This window comes from Sphaeramia orbicularis, chromosome 17, assembly GCF_902148855.1.
Source record: "Sphaeramia orbicularis chromosome 17, fSphaOr1.1, whole genome shotgun sequence".
Classification (NCBI taxonomy): Eukaryota; Metazoa; Chordata; class Actinopteri; order Kurtiformes; family Apogonidae; genus Sphaeramia; species Sphaeramia orbicularis.
Genome location: NC_043973.1, coordinates 34,734,545 through 34,752,556, shown reverse-complemented (window position 1 = coordinate 34,752,556; position 18,012 = coordinate 34,734,545). Strand labels below are relative to the sequence as shown.

The 18,012-nt window shown below is 37.4% G+C and overlaps 1 protein-coding gene across 1 annotated transcript in view; it reads left to right on the top strand.

Annotated features, from left to right (window-relative positions):
- Positions 1-1,468: 1,468 nt before the first annotated feature.
- LOC115437976 (V-type proton ATPase subunit d 1-like) overlaps positions 1,469-18,012 on the top strand; it is a 28,642-nt gene continuing 12,098 nt past the window's right edge. The window contains exons 1-5 of the mRNA XM_030161398.1: positions 1,469-1,611; positions 11,572-11,740; positions 12,744-12,922; positions 15,256-15,335; positions 15,512-15,589. Of these exons, the coding sequence (XP_030017258.1) occupies positions 1,482-1,611; positions 11,572-11,740; positions 12,744-12,922; positions 15,256-15,335; positions 15,512-15,589 (636 nt within the window). The 5' untranslated portion in view covers positions 1,469-1,481. The remainder of the gene's footprint in view (positions 1,612-11,571; positions 11,741-12,743; positions 12,923-15,255; positions 15,336-15,511; positions 15,590-18,012) is intronic.

Genomic DNA, 18,012 nt, shown 5'->3' with positions numbered 1-18,012 from the left:
AGTCCTGTCTGGGATTTATTTGAATACGACGACAGAGAAGAAGAGAAAAGAGACGACTAAACTAAAACTAAACTAAAACTAAGCATTTAGAAAAAAAAATAAAAAAAACTAATAAAAACTATCAAACCTGCTCTAAAAACGAATTAAAACTAACTGAATTAGAGAAAAAAAAGTCCAAACTAAATAAAACTAAACTAGAATGAAAAATCCAAAACTATTAGAACCTTGGTGTGACCCCCATTTTCCTCACACAGTCTTCTTCATGAATTCTCTGAAACCCCTTTGCAGATGGCTGATGGTCCAGAAATGAACATTCAGTTCACATGCAGAAGCTCTGCTGGACATTCCTGAAGTCACATGACCAGTGCATATTCCCTCCAAACTGGAGGACATCTTTGGCATTGTGCTGTGTGAGAAAAGTGCACATTTTAGTGTGGCCTTCCTTTTATTGTGTCCAGCCTAAGGTACACCTGTGCAATGATCCAGCTGTCCAATCAGCATCTGGATCTGCCACAGCTGTGAGGAGGAGGGATCATCTCAGCAAGGGACAAGTGTTCACTAACACACATTTAGACAGATTTGTGAACAGTATTTAAGAGAAATAAACCTTGTGTGTACACAGAAGAAGTTTTAGATCTGTGAGTTCAGCTCAGAAAAATGGGAGCAAAAACAAAAGTGTTGCATTTATATTTTTGTTCAGTGTATAAGCGTGTTGGTTTTACTTTGTTAAGTCCTGAATAAACAACTCCTCCGAAGTCCTACCCTTAAATTATTTTGTCTGTCTCTTCCTCCTCTTCCTCCTCCTCCTCCTCCCCTGATGGATGAAGTGAAGGTCAAACATCTGATGGTGAAGTTGTTAGAATAACAGTAGCCACAGTATTATGTGTTGCTGAGTCTTTTTGACGTGGATTGGACTGGACATTTGTCTGATTATGTAACACTATAGGCTTAATTGAAAACACTCACATGCACATATAGGGGGAAAACCTAAGGAAAGGTCAGTGATTATGTGTGAAATATGATTGTCTACAAGGAACATGATACTTCCCTCATGAAGCATCTAGTCGGTCTTCTGCTGCCTGACGTGGCACACATGCATCATCACATGTTTGCATTCACAGGAAAAAAGAAACTACTGAGATGGATTGCACATAAATACTTCAGCAGCTCTTTTGGGAGGTTACTGCAGCACATTTTTCATCTACCGTTGTGTTTATTTTTCAACCCTACATGTTATTTCTCCCCATAAGCTGCACAGACAAAAATGAGTATTCTTATTTATATACCTAGAATTTTTAGGAACTGAGATGACAAACACTGTAAGGGTTTTTTTGTGTCAAAGAGGAACGGAAAACTGCATGAATCTTAGTCACAGAAGGAATATTGCAGAAGTTACTGTATAAAAAAGCATAAAGAGGTACACGTTTGCAGAAGGATTCATTATTTTATCTGCAGTTGAACGTGTTGATTTGTGGTGTACCATGGCGGGTTGTCCTGAGCTCAGTTTTAACATCGATCATGGATATCTGGAGGGTCTGGTCAGGGGGATGAAGGCCGGGATCCTGACCCAACAGGATTACAATAATCTGGCCCAGTGTGACACTTTGGAGGGTAAGAGTAAACAGTTCACATTAACCCTTTCATACATGAATTATGAGAACCTTAATCAAGATTTTTTTTGCCTGAATGTTTTTAATTCCTATTTAGGCATGAAAAAAACAACACGATTGAATTTTTTTTTTTTCTGAATCTATTTTTCACAGAGTTACAAAAATGTCCACTCAGCTGGACAGCTTGCATTTGATTTTTGAAGCAAAGAAACATATATTTAAAACCCATCATCAGAAAGTGATATACTGTGTGAAAACTGTGAAATATATATATATGTTTTTTTTTGTTTTTTTTTTTTATTGCAGCTAATCTCATTTTTTCACACATTTTATCATACTCTAACACTAGTTATGGAGATAATATGCAAAAAAAAAAAAAATTTGTTTGAGAAAATTAGCAGTTGATTTCCACTCACACATGTTAGTGCAGATTAAGGTCAAGGTTACTTTATTTATTTATACCCGTAGGTAGATTTGTTTTGCAGTCTAGGTGATTGCCTTGGCATTACAACAACACTTACATTAAACATGCAAGACAGGCACTTGACCATGCTTACAGACAGGACCAAAAGACAGGACAAAAACAAAAAGTGCTCAGTGTTCCACCATTCATCGGTATAGCAGCATGGATGAGTAAATAAAATAGATAAGATCAAATAAATAAAAACAAGATGCAATAAAACCCAATAAAAACCAGAAAAGATAAAAACAATCTGGGATAAAAACCAGAATAAGAACATACAATTTAAAAAATTTAAAAATTTTAAGTCACAATAATAATAAATAGAGCAAAGAAATGGAATAAATAACTAAATAAGTTAGTAAAGTGCAATGTCACTGTTTCTTACTGAGCTCAGTGAGGGCGACAGGAACAAAGCTGTTGTTATAAACACTGTGTCCTGCACCTTGGGACTAAGAACCTCTGTCCAGAGGAAAGGAGCTGAAATTCATCTGGTAAAGGATTGGAGTCACTGTTAAGAACTGATGAAGCCATCCTCTGGACCTGTTTAGTGGACAGGGAGGCGGGACAAGACTGGGACTCACCAATCAGGCGACTGGACCATCTAACTGTTTGATTCAGTGAGTTTCTCTCTGCAACTGAGGTCTGACCAAATCACGCCACCAGACGAAAAGATAAAACAGACTCAATAAAGGAACAATAAAACAAAGTTAAAATGGTTCGGTCAGTGTGGAAGTGTGCCAGTTTCCTAAGGCAGTGGAGGCGCTGATGGCCCTGTTTACACACAAATCTGCAGATCAGGTTTATCAAGAACAGCACCGTTACATTAATGGTCTGAATATCAGTGCAGATGATGCATGAGCGTCCACTGTGTTGGCTGATATCCTCCTGAGACCCAGGAAAGTGAACATGTTTAGCTTTTTTTTTTTTTTTTTTTTTACATTAAACAGTCATCTTGATTAGAAACTATACAATGCAACAGTTTTTTCAGATACATTTTTAAAAGGACTTATTTTTTAATGGAATGTCCTTTGCAATGAACAGCATTTTTTTAGTGAAACTGTTAAACTTTTGTCCCCTACAGAGGACAAAAATGCACTGCTGGGTCTGAGGAGGACATGGAGTTATTACAACTAAACCCATGAACATACGAGAAGAACAGTTGGAGAACAGGTGTCCACTGTAGAGACCACTGTGCATGAATGGGTTAATAATAATTTTTAATATATAATTAAATTATTTTAGTTAATGCAGTAAAAATAACAGTTTAATACTGTATGTCTCAAAATCCTTTATAGTGATGTTCATGTTGAATGAAGTATTTATACATTATTTAATGGTTTTTAAAGCTGAAAGTGCTTTAGTTCATATAGTAATACTGACAAACAGCTGTTGTGAAGTATTAAATAACTGAACAAACGTCTCTTGTTAACATTTCTTATAGGTTTACATATTAATGGAGGTCTGTTTTTAGTAAATGTTAAATTTCAGCACAGTCATTTAATGAAGAGAAAACTGTTTACCTGCATTTTATTTTAGAGGTTACGATGGTAACTCACCCGTCTTTAATCTTAATTTACTGCCTTATTTTTTAGATTAAAAAAATGTGTGAGGAGTTAATACTTTCAATAAATGAATAAAATATTTAATTTAAACATAGGCCTTATTTTTTAGATTAAAGAAAATGAGTGGGTTGAGGTAATACTTTCAAGAAATGAATGAAACACTTAATTTAAAAATAGGCCTTTCAAAGTAACATGCATGTTGAATTATACGCGTTGAAATTATCTGTTAATTAAATTTCAGTCAGTTTCAGCAGAAAAATACATGTCTTCATAATATTGAATAGATTAATGACAGAATAAGTAAATTAAAATTAAGAGGTTAAAAAGATTTAAAGCACCATAAAAATACATCTAATATTGATGTGTTGTTTTTTTTTGTTTTGTTTTTTTAGAGTATTTGATCAGTAAAGTTTCATTATACTTTGATAATTAAAAAAAAAAAATCAAGTACATTCACTTATTTTTACTGTTCATCTAATGTGTGAACGGTGTTATTAAGTATAGAGTGGAAATAAATAAACTGTAGCAGCAAAATAATGCATAATATTGGTGAATAGTTTAAGTTTTCTTGAAAAAAAGTAGTTAAAGCTTTACCTGAACTAATCTATACTGAGTCAGTTACTGACAAATATTTGAATATAACGAAGCGACTTTTCCTGTAATTTCATTTAATTATATTAACCATTTAGACTGTAAATGTATTTGATTCACTTTTAATTCATTCATTGTTTAAGAAATATCTCTCTTTTTTTTTTTTTTTACATGTACTCAAAAATGTGAGATAATTTCTCGGTTTTTAGTAACCACTGGCCTTTTTTTTTTTTTTTTTTTTTACAGTCTGTGGTAATGTAAACATATCATGTAACCTATAAATTATTGTGCAGTTTTTTGGGGTACGTAACTGTATTTCATCTTAAATCAGTTCTGATTTTGTCCTTTTTTTTAAAAAAAAAAGTTGAATTGATTAATAATTCATACCTCCTCACTTCTACACCTGCATCACATTTATCATAGAAATAATTCCACCTCCCACTCCCTCACCCCCTCATGAAACTCTAATTTTTGTAATAGGGGAAAAAATCAAAAGTATGAGTTGAATTCTCGGCCAGAACGAAGCGCAGTAACATTTTGGAACAAGTCAAAATTCCGACTCCACATCCATTCAGCGTATATGTGCAGCTAATGCACACACTTTACTTATTTAATCAGCTTGAGCTATTTTTCATAATGGACATGTTGGAATGTGGTCAGAAGTCTGATTACCCATGTAGGAATTACATGTACTTCATTATGCTTCACCTGCTGCCGAGTTGTGGAACGTGGAAGGCTAACAGGAAACAGCTGTGAGAAGTTAAGAAGTACAACAACAAACACACTTTAAACCACAAAAAGGACAAATTGTTCCTCTTTGAAATAGCATCTGCTTCACAGATTAAAGCCATCAGTGCGTACGAATTAGGGGGATTTAGGAGGATTTAATTGCAGAAATCCTTCACATTGAGAGGAGCCAGATGAGGAGGTTCAAGTAACCAGTTTAGATGGAGACCCCATGGCAGACCCAGGACCCACTGGAGGCCTGGAGGAGCTGGTTTAGATGGAGGCCCCATGGCAGACCCAGGACCCACTGGAAGAGCTGGTTTAGATGGAAACCCCATGGCAGACCCAGGACCCACTGGAGGAGCTGGTTTAGATGGAAACCCCATGGCAGACCCAGGACCCACTGGAGGAGCTGGTTTAGATGGAAACCCCATGGCAGACCCAGGACCCACTGGAGGAGCTGGTTTAGATGGAAACCCCATGGCAGACCCAGGACCCACTGGAGGAGCTGGTTTAGATGGAAACCCCATGGCAGACCCAGGACCCACTGGAGGAGCTGGTTTAGATGGAGACCCCATGGCAGACCCAGGACCCACTGGAGGCCTGGAGGTGCTGGTTTAGATGGAGACCCCATGGCAGAGCCAGGACCCACTGGAGGCCTGGAGGAGCTGGTTTAGATGGAGGCCCCGTGGTAGACCCAGGACCCACTGGAGGCCTGGAGGAGCTGGTTTAGATGGAGGCCCCATGGTAGACCCAGGACCCACTGGAGGCCTGGAGGATCTTTAGGAGGAGAGGGAGGGACTGAGGCCAGGGTCCACATCAGGGGTCTCAAACATGTGTCCCGGGGCCCAAATGCGTCCCTCCAAAGGTTCCAATCCAGGATGAATTTACAAAGTGTATAAATTCCACAGTCCAGGCTATGGAACTCATGTTAGTGTCGGTTCCACATCCAGACCAATCTGATCTACAGTCAAATAATAACAGCAGAAGAACCCACAAAAAAGAATGACTGCAGATTTACTACTGGGTTTGATGGGAAAAAATAATATTACATTATGTCTGTAAATAATGACAACTGCAAATGTTTGTCTTTGTTTTAGTGCAAAAAATAACATTAAATTATGAAAATATTTCCATTTCCAAACTCTCCTGTACCAATAAAATGTGACCAACCTGAAATGTCTGTATTAAATTCAGTCCAGTTTGAACTCTTTTCTTCCTGTTCCTCAGTGTTTAGTGTCTTTGTAGATCTGATCCAGAATGCACATGGACTAATGAGAAGTTGAAGAATAATATTGTTAAAATTGCTCTTATTTTTGTTAAATTTGCTCTTGTTTTTCTGAAGAAATTTCAGTTTTTTCATATCTTTTTGTTAGGACAGTTTCTAAAAGTAAGTATTTTCATAATTTAATGGGGTTTTTTGCACTAAAACAAAGACATAAATTGTCAGTTGTCATTATTTATAGGTTCTTCTATTTTACTGGTTCGGTCCACTGCAGATCAAATCGGGTTGAATGTGGAACCTGAAAGAACAGGAGTTTGAGAACCCTGGTCCATATTCAGCCCAATGTGATTGAGCAGTAAAATAAAAGCATAATAACAACCTATAAATAATGACAACTCCAAATTTGTCTGTGTTTTAACCCATTCATGCAGAGTGGTCACTCTAGTGGTCACTCCAGTGGTCACTCCAGTGGACAGTTCTTCTCCAGCTGTTCTCTTGTATATTAATGGTTTTGTTTTTTTAGTTCCATATCAGCCAACACAGTGGACACTTATGCACCATCCCATACACTGACATTCATACAATTACTGTAACTTTGCTGTTCTAGATAAACCTGATCTGCACTAACATGTCTGAATGTAAAAAAAAAAAAAAAAAATTGCAATTGTTATTAGACTGTAATTAACAGTTTTGTTTTCTGTTTTTTTGAGCAAAAAGGTTTTTCTTTTTTTTTTTTTGCATATTATCTCCATGCAGGTATGTTAAAATGTGAGAAAACGTCAGATTAGCAGCATTAAAAGTGTTTTTATTTCATAGTTTTCCCACTGTGTATCAGTAAATGCATGTTTCTTTGCTTCTAAAATGAAACGCATGGTCGCCAGCTGAGTGGACATTTTTGTAACTCCATGAAAAATAGGTTCATAAAAAAAATCAATCAAATTGTTTTGGGTTTTTTTCCCCCATGTCTAAAGATGAATAAAACCACTCAGGAAAAAAATCTTGATGAAGGTTCTCATAAGTGATGCATGAAAGGGTTAATGTTAAAAAGTAAAATAATATTATGCAAATGTGAATAACCTCAGCGTCTATTTATAACCTGAAATGTCTAAAGAAAAATAAGTGCAAATTTATCCCTCAGCTTATCACTACACATTACCAGAGCAGAAATCATTTGGTAACAGGCATCTGGAACTGAAAAATCTAGCCTTTTTCAGTTCTTAGAACCTTATGATCAAAACAACTTGTCAGGACTCAGTGATACCCTTGACTGTTACCTTCTGTGTAATTTTTTGCACTTTATAAATTCACCCTGTGGGCCAGACTGGACCCTTTGGCAGGCCGTTTTTGGTTGACATGGTCGTATGTTTGATACCCCAGGCTTACGCTCCTGGACTATGGCTCAAACCAGAATAAGCAGCAGAAATGTCAGGAACAGATGGATGATAGCAGAAATGCAGAACTGGCAGAAATTAGAACCAGTCTGTTATATGTATTCAGAGTCCACCATGTTACTACAGTGGCTTAGACCAGGCCTCCTCAGACTGGTTCAGTGTGGGATATTTAGCGAAAAAAAAATAAAAAAATCCAACCAACCAAAATACAGTATCTACCTACTCCTATTTCCTACCTAGAGTCGGTTTCATCACTTCTGGGCTTTTTAGTTGAAGGGATATTAACTCTAGTGGATTCCAGCTGCTAAAAATGCTACATAAAAAAGAAGAGGAACTCTAGTTGGAGCTACTAGATCACTCATCCTAAGTTAAAGAAAACACTGATTGTGGTATTCTATATGTCTGTATTCTATATACTATATTGTTAAATTACTATACTACATATACTATTCTTTATATGATCTTTCTGCAATTAAATCCCCTGAAACCTCATTAAATCTTAGACCAGGGGTGTCCAAACTTTTTTTAAAGCGGGCCAGATCTGATAATGTGGAGATTGCCAGGGGCCAGTGGTCCCTTCAGATGTTTTTTAAACAGTAAAAATTACATGTAAAACCACTGTTCTACAACAATTTTATTTTCATTGTCACAATATCATTTTTTAAAAATGGCAATATAACCAAATCTAAGCCACTCAGGTGTGAACAAGTAAAAAAAAAAAAAAAAAGACATTTCTGCCTTCCTTTCACACTGGAGTCAGATAACATAGAACAAACTGTGTGGAGTATCTTAAACGTCCAAGAAGTTGATAAAAATCTTAACCCCACATTCATTTTAAACATGACTTATATGAGTAATCATTACTCATATATTAATCAGTAATGCAAAGTCTGTTAACATTTAAGATGAAAACATATGACTCTTACTCTTGTCTTTCACAAAATCATTCCGAAAGTAATATTTTGTGTCACATCTACAAGTACATAACACCAGCAGTTATAGGCAACTAACCTGGCAACTTGGTAGCCTGCCTTGGTGGCGAATTCATTGAACTCCCAGGTTCACATGAAGAGCCACTGTTGTGAGTTTAAAGCAGCTTGAATTTGCTTCACTTTTTCGGAACGCTCATTCCCTGCTAGCTTGTCGTATGCGTTAGCATGTTTTGTCTGCTAGTGTCTCTTTACATTGAATTCCTTAAACAAGGCAACAGTCTCTTGACAAATTAGGCAAACACAATCGCCTCGATTTTCAGGGGAAATAAATTGTAATTCTAATCTCTCTTGGAAGTGGCAGCCGTCACTGTCAACTTTCATTTTTTTATTTACAGGCGCCATGGTTACAAATTATCGAAAAGGGTTCACGGTAAGGTCACAGAGCCAGATAGAGTTAGAGTGGTGCTGCCACCATGAGGTGAAAGGAGAAACTGCATTTTGAACCTTTTACGATTCATGGACTCGGTTTAACAGTCCAAGCGGGCCATAAATAATACATTATAAAACCGAAGCTGTGGGCCGTATAAAATCTGACTGCGGGCCGTAATTGGCCCCCGGGCCGGACTTTGGACATGCCTGTCTTAGACATTAGACCAGTGTTTTTCAACCCTGGGGTTGGGACCCCACATGTGGCCACCTGGAATTCAAATGGGGTGGCCTGAAATTTCTAGTAATTGATGATTAAAAAAAAAACAAAACAAAACTTACAAATAAAAAATATGGTGAGTTGACAGAGACAATGACAATCCATAAAAGACATGACAAACTGAGTCTGAAACTGAAGCACTGTGGTTCTGTTTATGTGTCAAATGTTCATTGTGGTCAGTTTCAGATGCTGCAGCTCTTTCATAATTCATAGTTTCAGTTCTTGTTTGTTCAGTATTCATTGTCCTCCTTGTAAATCACAGCTGGACTGACTGGACATATCCTGACCAAGGAAAATGAAATTCTCCCTTTGTGCAGTAATCTACACCTGGATTTACTGCCTCTGTCCACAATAATAGACATTATATAGACTAAATGTCTTCTAAAATTAACGTTTATTTGCAACATAGTATGGCAAACTATTACATGATCAAAAACAAATTCATTTTAGCTAAAAAAAAAAATCTCTGTTTTGAATGTCTGGGGTTGCCAGAAATTTGTGATGTTAAAAAGGGGTCATGCGCCAAAAAAGGTTGGGAGCCACTGGATTAGACCTTTAGTTAATTGTTTCAAATGTTTACCACGTACCCTTCATTCATTTTAGTGCTTTTGCAGACAATGCATTACAAAAATACTCCGACTAAAGACGCCCCATAAATGATTAAATATATCAAAATGGTCTTGCATTAACTATATAGAGAAAAAAACACGATTAAATGAAGTTGTGTTTGTCACACAGTCATGCAGAGGTTCTCAACTGTTAGCTGGAATCTGCATTTTAGGCCCACAGAGGAATAAGTCAAAGTTAAAGTCAGCTTTATTGTGAGTTTTTCCATATGTACACTACATACAGAAAAAGGAAATTAAAAAACTCTAAGGTAAGTAAGTAAGTAAGTAAGTAAAGCTTTATTTATATAGCACTTTTTAAAATAACAAGTTACAAAGTGCTTCACATAAAGGGGAGATAAATCAAATCAAATTTTAAGCCAATTTACAGAAACCCAACAGAATCCTCCAGGAGCAAACACTTATGACTGGTGACAGTGGCGAGGAAAAACTACCCTTTAACAGCAGAAACCTTGAGCAGACCCAGACTCCTGAAGGATGGCCGTCTGCCTTGGCTAGTTGGGGTTAGAGCAAGAAAGTAAAGGAGGGGAAAAGAGAGAGCGATAGAGAGAGAGACTGGGGGAGAGGGAGGAGAGGGGGGAGGTAGGTGGAGACACATGCACAGATAACTGAACTAGAACATGTATAGAACAGTATAATAAACACTATCGTAACTCTATGGATAAGTGAGTGATGACGATAAAGGTGGAGAGAGGCAGGACCACAGCAGCAGGTCCAGAGATAAAGGTAGAGAGAGGCAGGACCAGAGCAGCAGGTCCAGAGATAAAGGTAGAGAGAGGCAGGACCAGAGCAGCAGGTCCAGAGATAAAGGTAGAGAGAGGCAGGACCACAGCAGCAGGTCCAGAGATAAAGGTAGAGAGAGGCAGGACCACAGCAGCAGGTCCAGAGATGATCTTAGGAAAAGCTGTGAAGATCCTGGGAAAAACCGGTGATGATCCTGGGAAAACCTGTGAGATGATAAAGCACAGAGACTCCAGGGAAGAAGTCAAGTCAGTAACATGAATTCACTAGGGTGTAAACAGAAGAGATTTAATGAAATGCTTGTTTATAAAAGTGATTTTTTTAAGAGTCGCTTGAAGGTGTCTATAGAATCTGATGATCTGATGTGATGGGGAAGACTATTCCAGAGGGTTGGGGCCAGAATTGCAAAAGCACGGTCACCTTTTGTTGAGAAGTTGGAGCGGGGGATGGATAGGAGGTTAATGTTTGATGAACGGAGTGGTCGTGACAGTGAGTAGGGAACTAGGAGGTCAGAAATGGAACTGGGGGCGAGGTTGTGCAGGACTTTAAAAGCAATTAGGAGTATTTTGAAGTGGATGTGGAATTTTATTGGTAGCCAATGTAGGGATGCGAGTACTGGAGTGATGTGGGACCGACGACTGGTGCGTGTTAACAACCTGGCGGTTGAATTTTGAACTAACTGTAGACGATTAAGGGAGGACTGGTTGAGGCAGGTGAAGAGGCCCCACGGTATAAAAAGAACATAGAAAAATTCAGAAAATAGAAAAAATAGAATACAATATATAAAAGGAATAAGGTAAATTTTAAATAATTTATCAAAATAAGTATGAATAAACTGAAAAATGGGCCTAAGGACAGCAAAACTTAATAAAATGAGCAGCTCAGCCACGTTAAATGATAAAGTTTAATGATGTTTTAATTTCTTTCTTGAAAATAATTTCTTGTAGTTTTGTAGCAAATCCTGTGAAATGTCCCTGCCATGTCCCCTCCTTCCTCAGACATGAAGTTGCACCTCCAGTGTTCAGACTACGGGAACCTGCTGTCGTCGGCTGAAGACCTGACAGTGTCTGTGGTCGACAGTAAACTGAGGGAAAACCTGGTGGCGGAGTTCAACTGCCTTCGCTCCAATGCCCTGCCTCTGCTCTCCACCTTCCTCGACTACATAACGTATCCCATTTCATTTAACTTTAACTTTCATCAACAACTGTAGGGGAGGATACTGATGAAATGGAATAGGCCACAGATTATATAGTTACCTTATGAGAAACAGTCAGTTCTTCATTGAAATAATGACATGTTACATTTTATTTACATTTCAGTCTGGAACATGTACCAAATGTTCTACTTTTGAAATAATAATAATAATAATAATAATAAAAAAACACTCTAAAACATCACGTGCATACAGTATTTTTCTCATAAATTCATTTATTCTCAGATAAAATATTAACTTTGAGAATGAAACACCTATTTGTTAATGTCTGACTATAAAAATAGTTTAGAAAAATCTATTTCACTATTACAAATCGAAGACTTTTGTGGGTCTCCGAGGGTTTACATGGAGGTTATAGAAAATGGTAAAAACAAAACACCAGGGCATCATTAAGCCATAAAGACTCAATGCTACTTGTATGGCAGTTGACAAATAGTTTTTTTTCTTTATATTTAACTTTTCTTAAGTAATCTATTAACATTTCTTTCAATATTATCTTATAACATTTGCATTTTTTCAGTGAATATCAGGTATTTTTCCATATTTAATTCACTGATCATATAGATGTTCATTAAAGCTCAGATTAAAGTTTAGGGTTACTATAAAATATATAAAATGTGACTTTTTCAGCAGTGATATCAATAACTGACCATAAAACAAGCGTCTCCATCCTCTGTTATTGATCAAACTCCATGGGTTTTACTGGTGAATCAATGTTGTAGAAGATGACGGTGTTTCCATGGTAACTATGGAGGTCTCTGAACGTCCATATGAGTCATATCTGACGACCATGAAAAGATGACAAACTGTATTTACACTAATTATTTACATGGATTGATAGGATTGGTGGTTCAGAAGTTATTAAAGATTTTAGATGGTCAGTTTTGGCTGTTTGGGTCTTTATGTTGTCTCTTTCTCTTTCTCTCTCTCTCTTTCTCCCTGCCTCTGTTACCATAGCTACAGCTACATGATTGACAACGTGGTGTTGCTGATCACCGGGGCCCTGAAGCAGAGGGATGTGGCGGAGCTCCTGCCCAGGTGTCACCCATTGGGGGCCTTCGACCAAATGGCAGCAGTGGGCATCGCACGCACTCCCACTGAACTGTACTCCACCATCCTGGTGGACACGCCCCTGGGTACGATCATCAGGTCATCTGGATGTGATCCCAAAAGAAGTGTCAGCAGTGTGAAGACTCATTCACTGAGATGTTAGACACAGACTTAAACATAGACTGTATTTGTCATTCCACATTTTACATCCAAAATGAAATGTTGGCTCAGCAGGCATGAAGAATGAGGGTTTTTTTCATTCATTTTAATGAAAGCAGCAGATCCATCCATCCATCCATCCATCCATCCATCCATCCATCCATCCGTTCATCTACAACCCTGTACACATAAGTACCTGTGGTTACAGTCGTGTAAAATAGTGACATTTTATTCTAGTGAATAGGTGCAAAAGATGGGAGAATGAAGATGGGAAATGAAAACATTAGGCCTGTAACGGTACACGTACCGAACCGTTTCAGTACACACCTGTTCGGTTTGGTACACAGCTGTACCCAAACAGCACAGTATGATGAGAAAAAGAAAAAGGAAAGAAAGACGTTATTCGACGCTGAACTTTAAATCTGTGCAAGTTTAACACGGACTTCATAAAGGAGCAGACATTGACCCGAAATATGAAATAGCAGCTGAGATAAGATAAAAAAAAAACAACAACTAGAAGCACTCGGAGAGCGCAGACCTCCGCCAAGGCTGATCAGTGGCCCCCCCCGTGGGCCCCCCCCCCCACACACCAAAGAGGTTATGTTTTTGCCAGGGTTTGTTTGTCTGTCTGTTTGTCTGTCCGTTAGTGTGCAACATAACTCAAAAAGTTATGGACAGATTTTGATGAAATTTTCTGGTCTGCGGCCCCCCCCGTGGGCCCCCCCACCCCCGATCACCACCAAAATTTAATCATTTCTTCCTTATCCCATTTCCAACAAACCCTGAAAATTTCATCAAAATCTGTCCGTAACTTTTTGAGTTATGTTGCACACTAACGGACAGACAAACAAACAAACAGACAAACAAACAAACAAACCCTGGCAAAAACATAACCTCCTTGGCGGAGGTAAATATGATGTGAACCTGGAAGGAAGAGACTGAAGACCCTCCACCATCAGTCCAGTCCAGTTTGGATCAGTTCTGGTTCAGGTGAAAGACAACAACCAGGAAAGAGACGCTAATAAGACGGACGTTGTTTGGCCCCTAGGAACCACGGTAGTTCTAAAACACACTAGCTCTGTCTGTCTGTCTGTCTGTCTGTCTATCACACACGCTGTATAACAGAGGAATAAATAGAACGTTAAAAGTATGCAAAGTTTCACTTTTGTTTCACGACAGCGTTCGTTACGTTAGTTATGGACCGCACCCCCCCCCCCCCCCGGCTCCGAAAAAAAAAAAATTAAAAAAAATCCCCCGTGCACACAGGCACACACAAATACACACAGTGTCCTAAACAGTTTGTTCTCTGTCCTAAAATAAATAATTTGGTTCATTGTGTTGTCAGTGTTTCTCTTCAGTTTGTTTCAACAGAATACCAGTTTACCCTCTTGTTAATGTTGCACTTCATGTGGAATTTTTTTGTTATTTTTATGCAGAATGTGAACTGACAGAACTGTGATTAGATTTTTCTTGTTTGTTCCAAAGTACCTTTCAGGGAAAAGTGCAATACTAATGTTTAAAATACATTTAGTAATATTAATAATTTATTTTATTTTCTATTTGATTTGTAGCAGCAGAATTATATTATTTCTGTTTTTCTATATTCTATTGTCTCCAAAACTTGGGGGAAAAATGTTTAAAAAAATTCATAAATACATTAATAGACATTTTGAGGGATTTTCTTTCTTCCTGTACTGAACGAACCGTGGCTTTGAAAACCGAAAACGTACCGAACCGAAAATTTTGTGTACAGTTACAGGCCTAGAAAACATATTACCAGACGGTCACCCCCAGAGCATAGACCTCCCTTCAACAGTCCACTCTCAACCTCATTCCACAACGTATGAAACCCCAAATAAAACACAGGTTATGGCCTTTGTTTTTAATCCTTTTTGTCACTTGGTTAGTTTGACTGTTATCACATGACCATTTTATGTTTAAGGGCCGTCTAAAGTGATCGTCTCCAGAATTCGAGGGTCCCGTTTTTGGCCCGTTTCCTTCTCTTCCAGCAAATTGTGTGAAAATCACTCTGTCGTTTTTTGCGTGACCCCGCTGACAGACAGACAAATGAGAGAGATGGTAACCTACCAGGCAGGAGTAACACCAGCTGGACGAGCCAATAAAAGCACACATAATACAAAAAGTCTCCAAGTACAAAATAACAGCTATATGTATCAAACGTATACGTATCAAACGATGGCTTCTCCACTGAGGAACTCATCTGTTTGGTCTGTTGTCCACTGTGTTATTTCTGTTGCAGCTCAGTTTTTCCAGGATGCTGTATCTGAATGTAACCTGGATGAAATGGAAGCTGAAATCCTCAGAAACAAACTGTACAAGGTAACTGGAAACCATAACTTAAGTGATGCTTGTGTCTACAGTTTATACTACTAGTTCACACTTTTTTATGACGCACATAAACTTTACGAACTCCTCTTTTCTCTGGGTCTTTGCTTCATCTCATTTTATATTGTCATCTCTTACTCTTCCTTTTTTTTTTTTGTTTGCTTTTTAAGGCCTATTTAGAGTCTTTCCACTCATTTTGCCAGAACATCGGTGGTGCAACCAAGGATATAATGTGTCCCATTCTGGAGGTAGGATACATTTAGCCTTCAAATGCCAGTTTTGCAGGACTCACTACACCTTCTACATACTTAACCCTTTAACCTCGAAGACATTATCTGTGGTGAACATGCTGCTGTGAATCAGCATCTGTTTCAGTGTCATAACAGCTGCTGTGAGGATGTGCTTGTGTTCCTCTTCTTCAGTGGTTTTGCTTTACTGTGTGTTTTGGGTCAGAGAGGAATTGAAGTTTGACAGGTTTTAACTAAATAAGGCACTCGGAATGTACATCAATAAGAGATTTAGGATTTTGAACTGGAACACACTGAAGAACAAGTATTTGCATTTTGGCCTAGTAGTTTTTGTTTTAGGGCTCTTTTTTCTAAATTTTTGACACCTGGTTGAACTCCAAAAAGCAGTTAAAACTCAATAAAAAGACAATAAAAAAAATCAAGGAAAATCACCATAACACTGTAAACAACAGTAAAAACAAACATAACATGCTGCACACTTTTAATCCTCCTCAGCCAAATATAGTGTCAGAGTCTGTTAAAAGTTACTGCCCTAGATAAATTTGGTGCATATATCTTAATGCATTCTTCAGATAATGCGATTATGTCGAATGGACAGACAGACGACAAATCGATTACAATACCCCTCGGCCAAGAGGTACTGAAAAACCACAAGAAAAACTGTGTAAAAAAAAAAAAAAGCAAAAACAAACAAAGTGCTGTACACTTTTAATCCTCCTCGGCCAAATATAGTGTCAGATTGTGTTGAAAGTTACTGCCCTATAATTTAGATTAGAATGTATTTCTGTAAAACTTATTATATACATATTTATATTTGAAAGTACTCAGATATTAGAACTGCACAAGGACATCCGACCTTGAAAAAGTAGGTCAAGGTCACCTATTCTCAATAGGCTTCTGCTCCATGCCAAGATGCATCTACAGTATAAATTTGGTGCAGATATCTTAATGCATTCTTCAGATAATGTGATTATGTTGTTGGATGGACAGACGGACGACAAATCGATTACAATACTCCTCGGTCAAGAGGTACTGAAAAACCACAAGAAAAACTGTGTAAAAAAAAAAAAAAAAGCAAAAACAAACAAAGTGCTGTACACTTTTAATCCTCCTCGGCCAAATATAGTGTCAGAGTCTGTTAAAAGTTACTGCCCTATAATTTAGATTAGAATGTATTTGTGTGAAACTTATTATATACATATTTATATTTGAAAGTACTCAGATATTAGAACTGCACAAGGACATCTGACCTTGAAAAAGTAGGTCAAGGTCACCTATTCTCAATGTTCTTCTGCTCCATGCCAAGATGCATCTACAGTATAAATTTGGTGCAGATATTTTAATGCATTCTTCAGATAATGTGATTATGTCGAATGGACATACAGACGACAAATCGATTACAATACCCCTCGGCCAAGAGGTACTGAAAAACCACAAGAAAAACTGTGTAAAAAAAAAAAAAAAAAAAAAAAAAAGGTAAAAACAAACAACGTGCTGCACACTTTTAATCCTCCTCGGCCAAATATAGTGTCAGATTGTGTTGAAAGTCACTGCCCTATAATTTAGATTAGAATGTATTTCTGTAAAACTTAGTATGTCCATATTTATATTTGAAAGTACTCAGATATTAGAACTGCACAAGGACATTTGACCATGAAAACATAGGTCAAGGTCACCTATTCTCCGTAGACCTCTGCTCCATGCAAAGATGCATCCACAGTATAAATTCAGTGCAAATATCTTAATGCATTCTTCAGATAATGCGATTATGTTGCTGGATGGACAGACAAACGACAAATCAATTACAATACCCCTTGGTCAAGAGGAACTAAAAAACTACAAGGAAAACTGTGTAAAAAAAAAAAAAAAAAAAAAAAAAAAAAAGCAAAAACAAACATAAAGTGCTGTACACTTTTAATCCTCCTCGGCCAAATATAGTGTCAGATTCTCTTGAAAGTTTCTGCCCTATAATTTAGATTAGAATGTATTTGTGTAAAACTTAGTACGTACATATTTATACTTGAAAGTACTCAGATATTAGAACTGCACAAGGACATTTGATCTTGAAAAAGTTGGTTTAGGTCACCTATTTTTGCTCCATGGCAAGATACATCCACAGTATAAATTTGATGCAGATATGTCAATGCATTCTTCAGACAGACAGGTTTTTTATTACCCCTCCGCTGAGGGGTAATAAAAAACCACAAGGAAAATGGTGTATAAAAAAAAAAAAAAAAAGAAAAAAAAAAAAAGCCCAAAACTCACTGCTCTATGTTTTGGAGCATGCTCAGATTACGTTGGAAACCACAAAGTCTATTCTATCATCACATTTTGAAAGTTTAGCTTTTAAGCAAATAGTTGAATTTTTATGAATATTTAAAATAAATCATACATTTAAAACACTCACCACAGACACGTTGGGG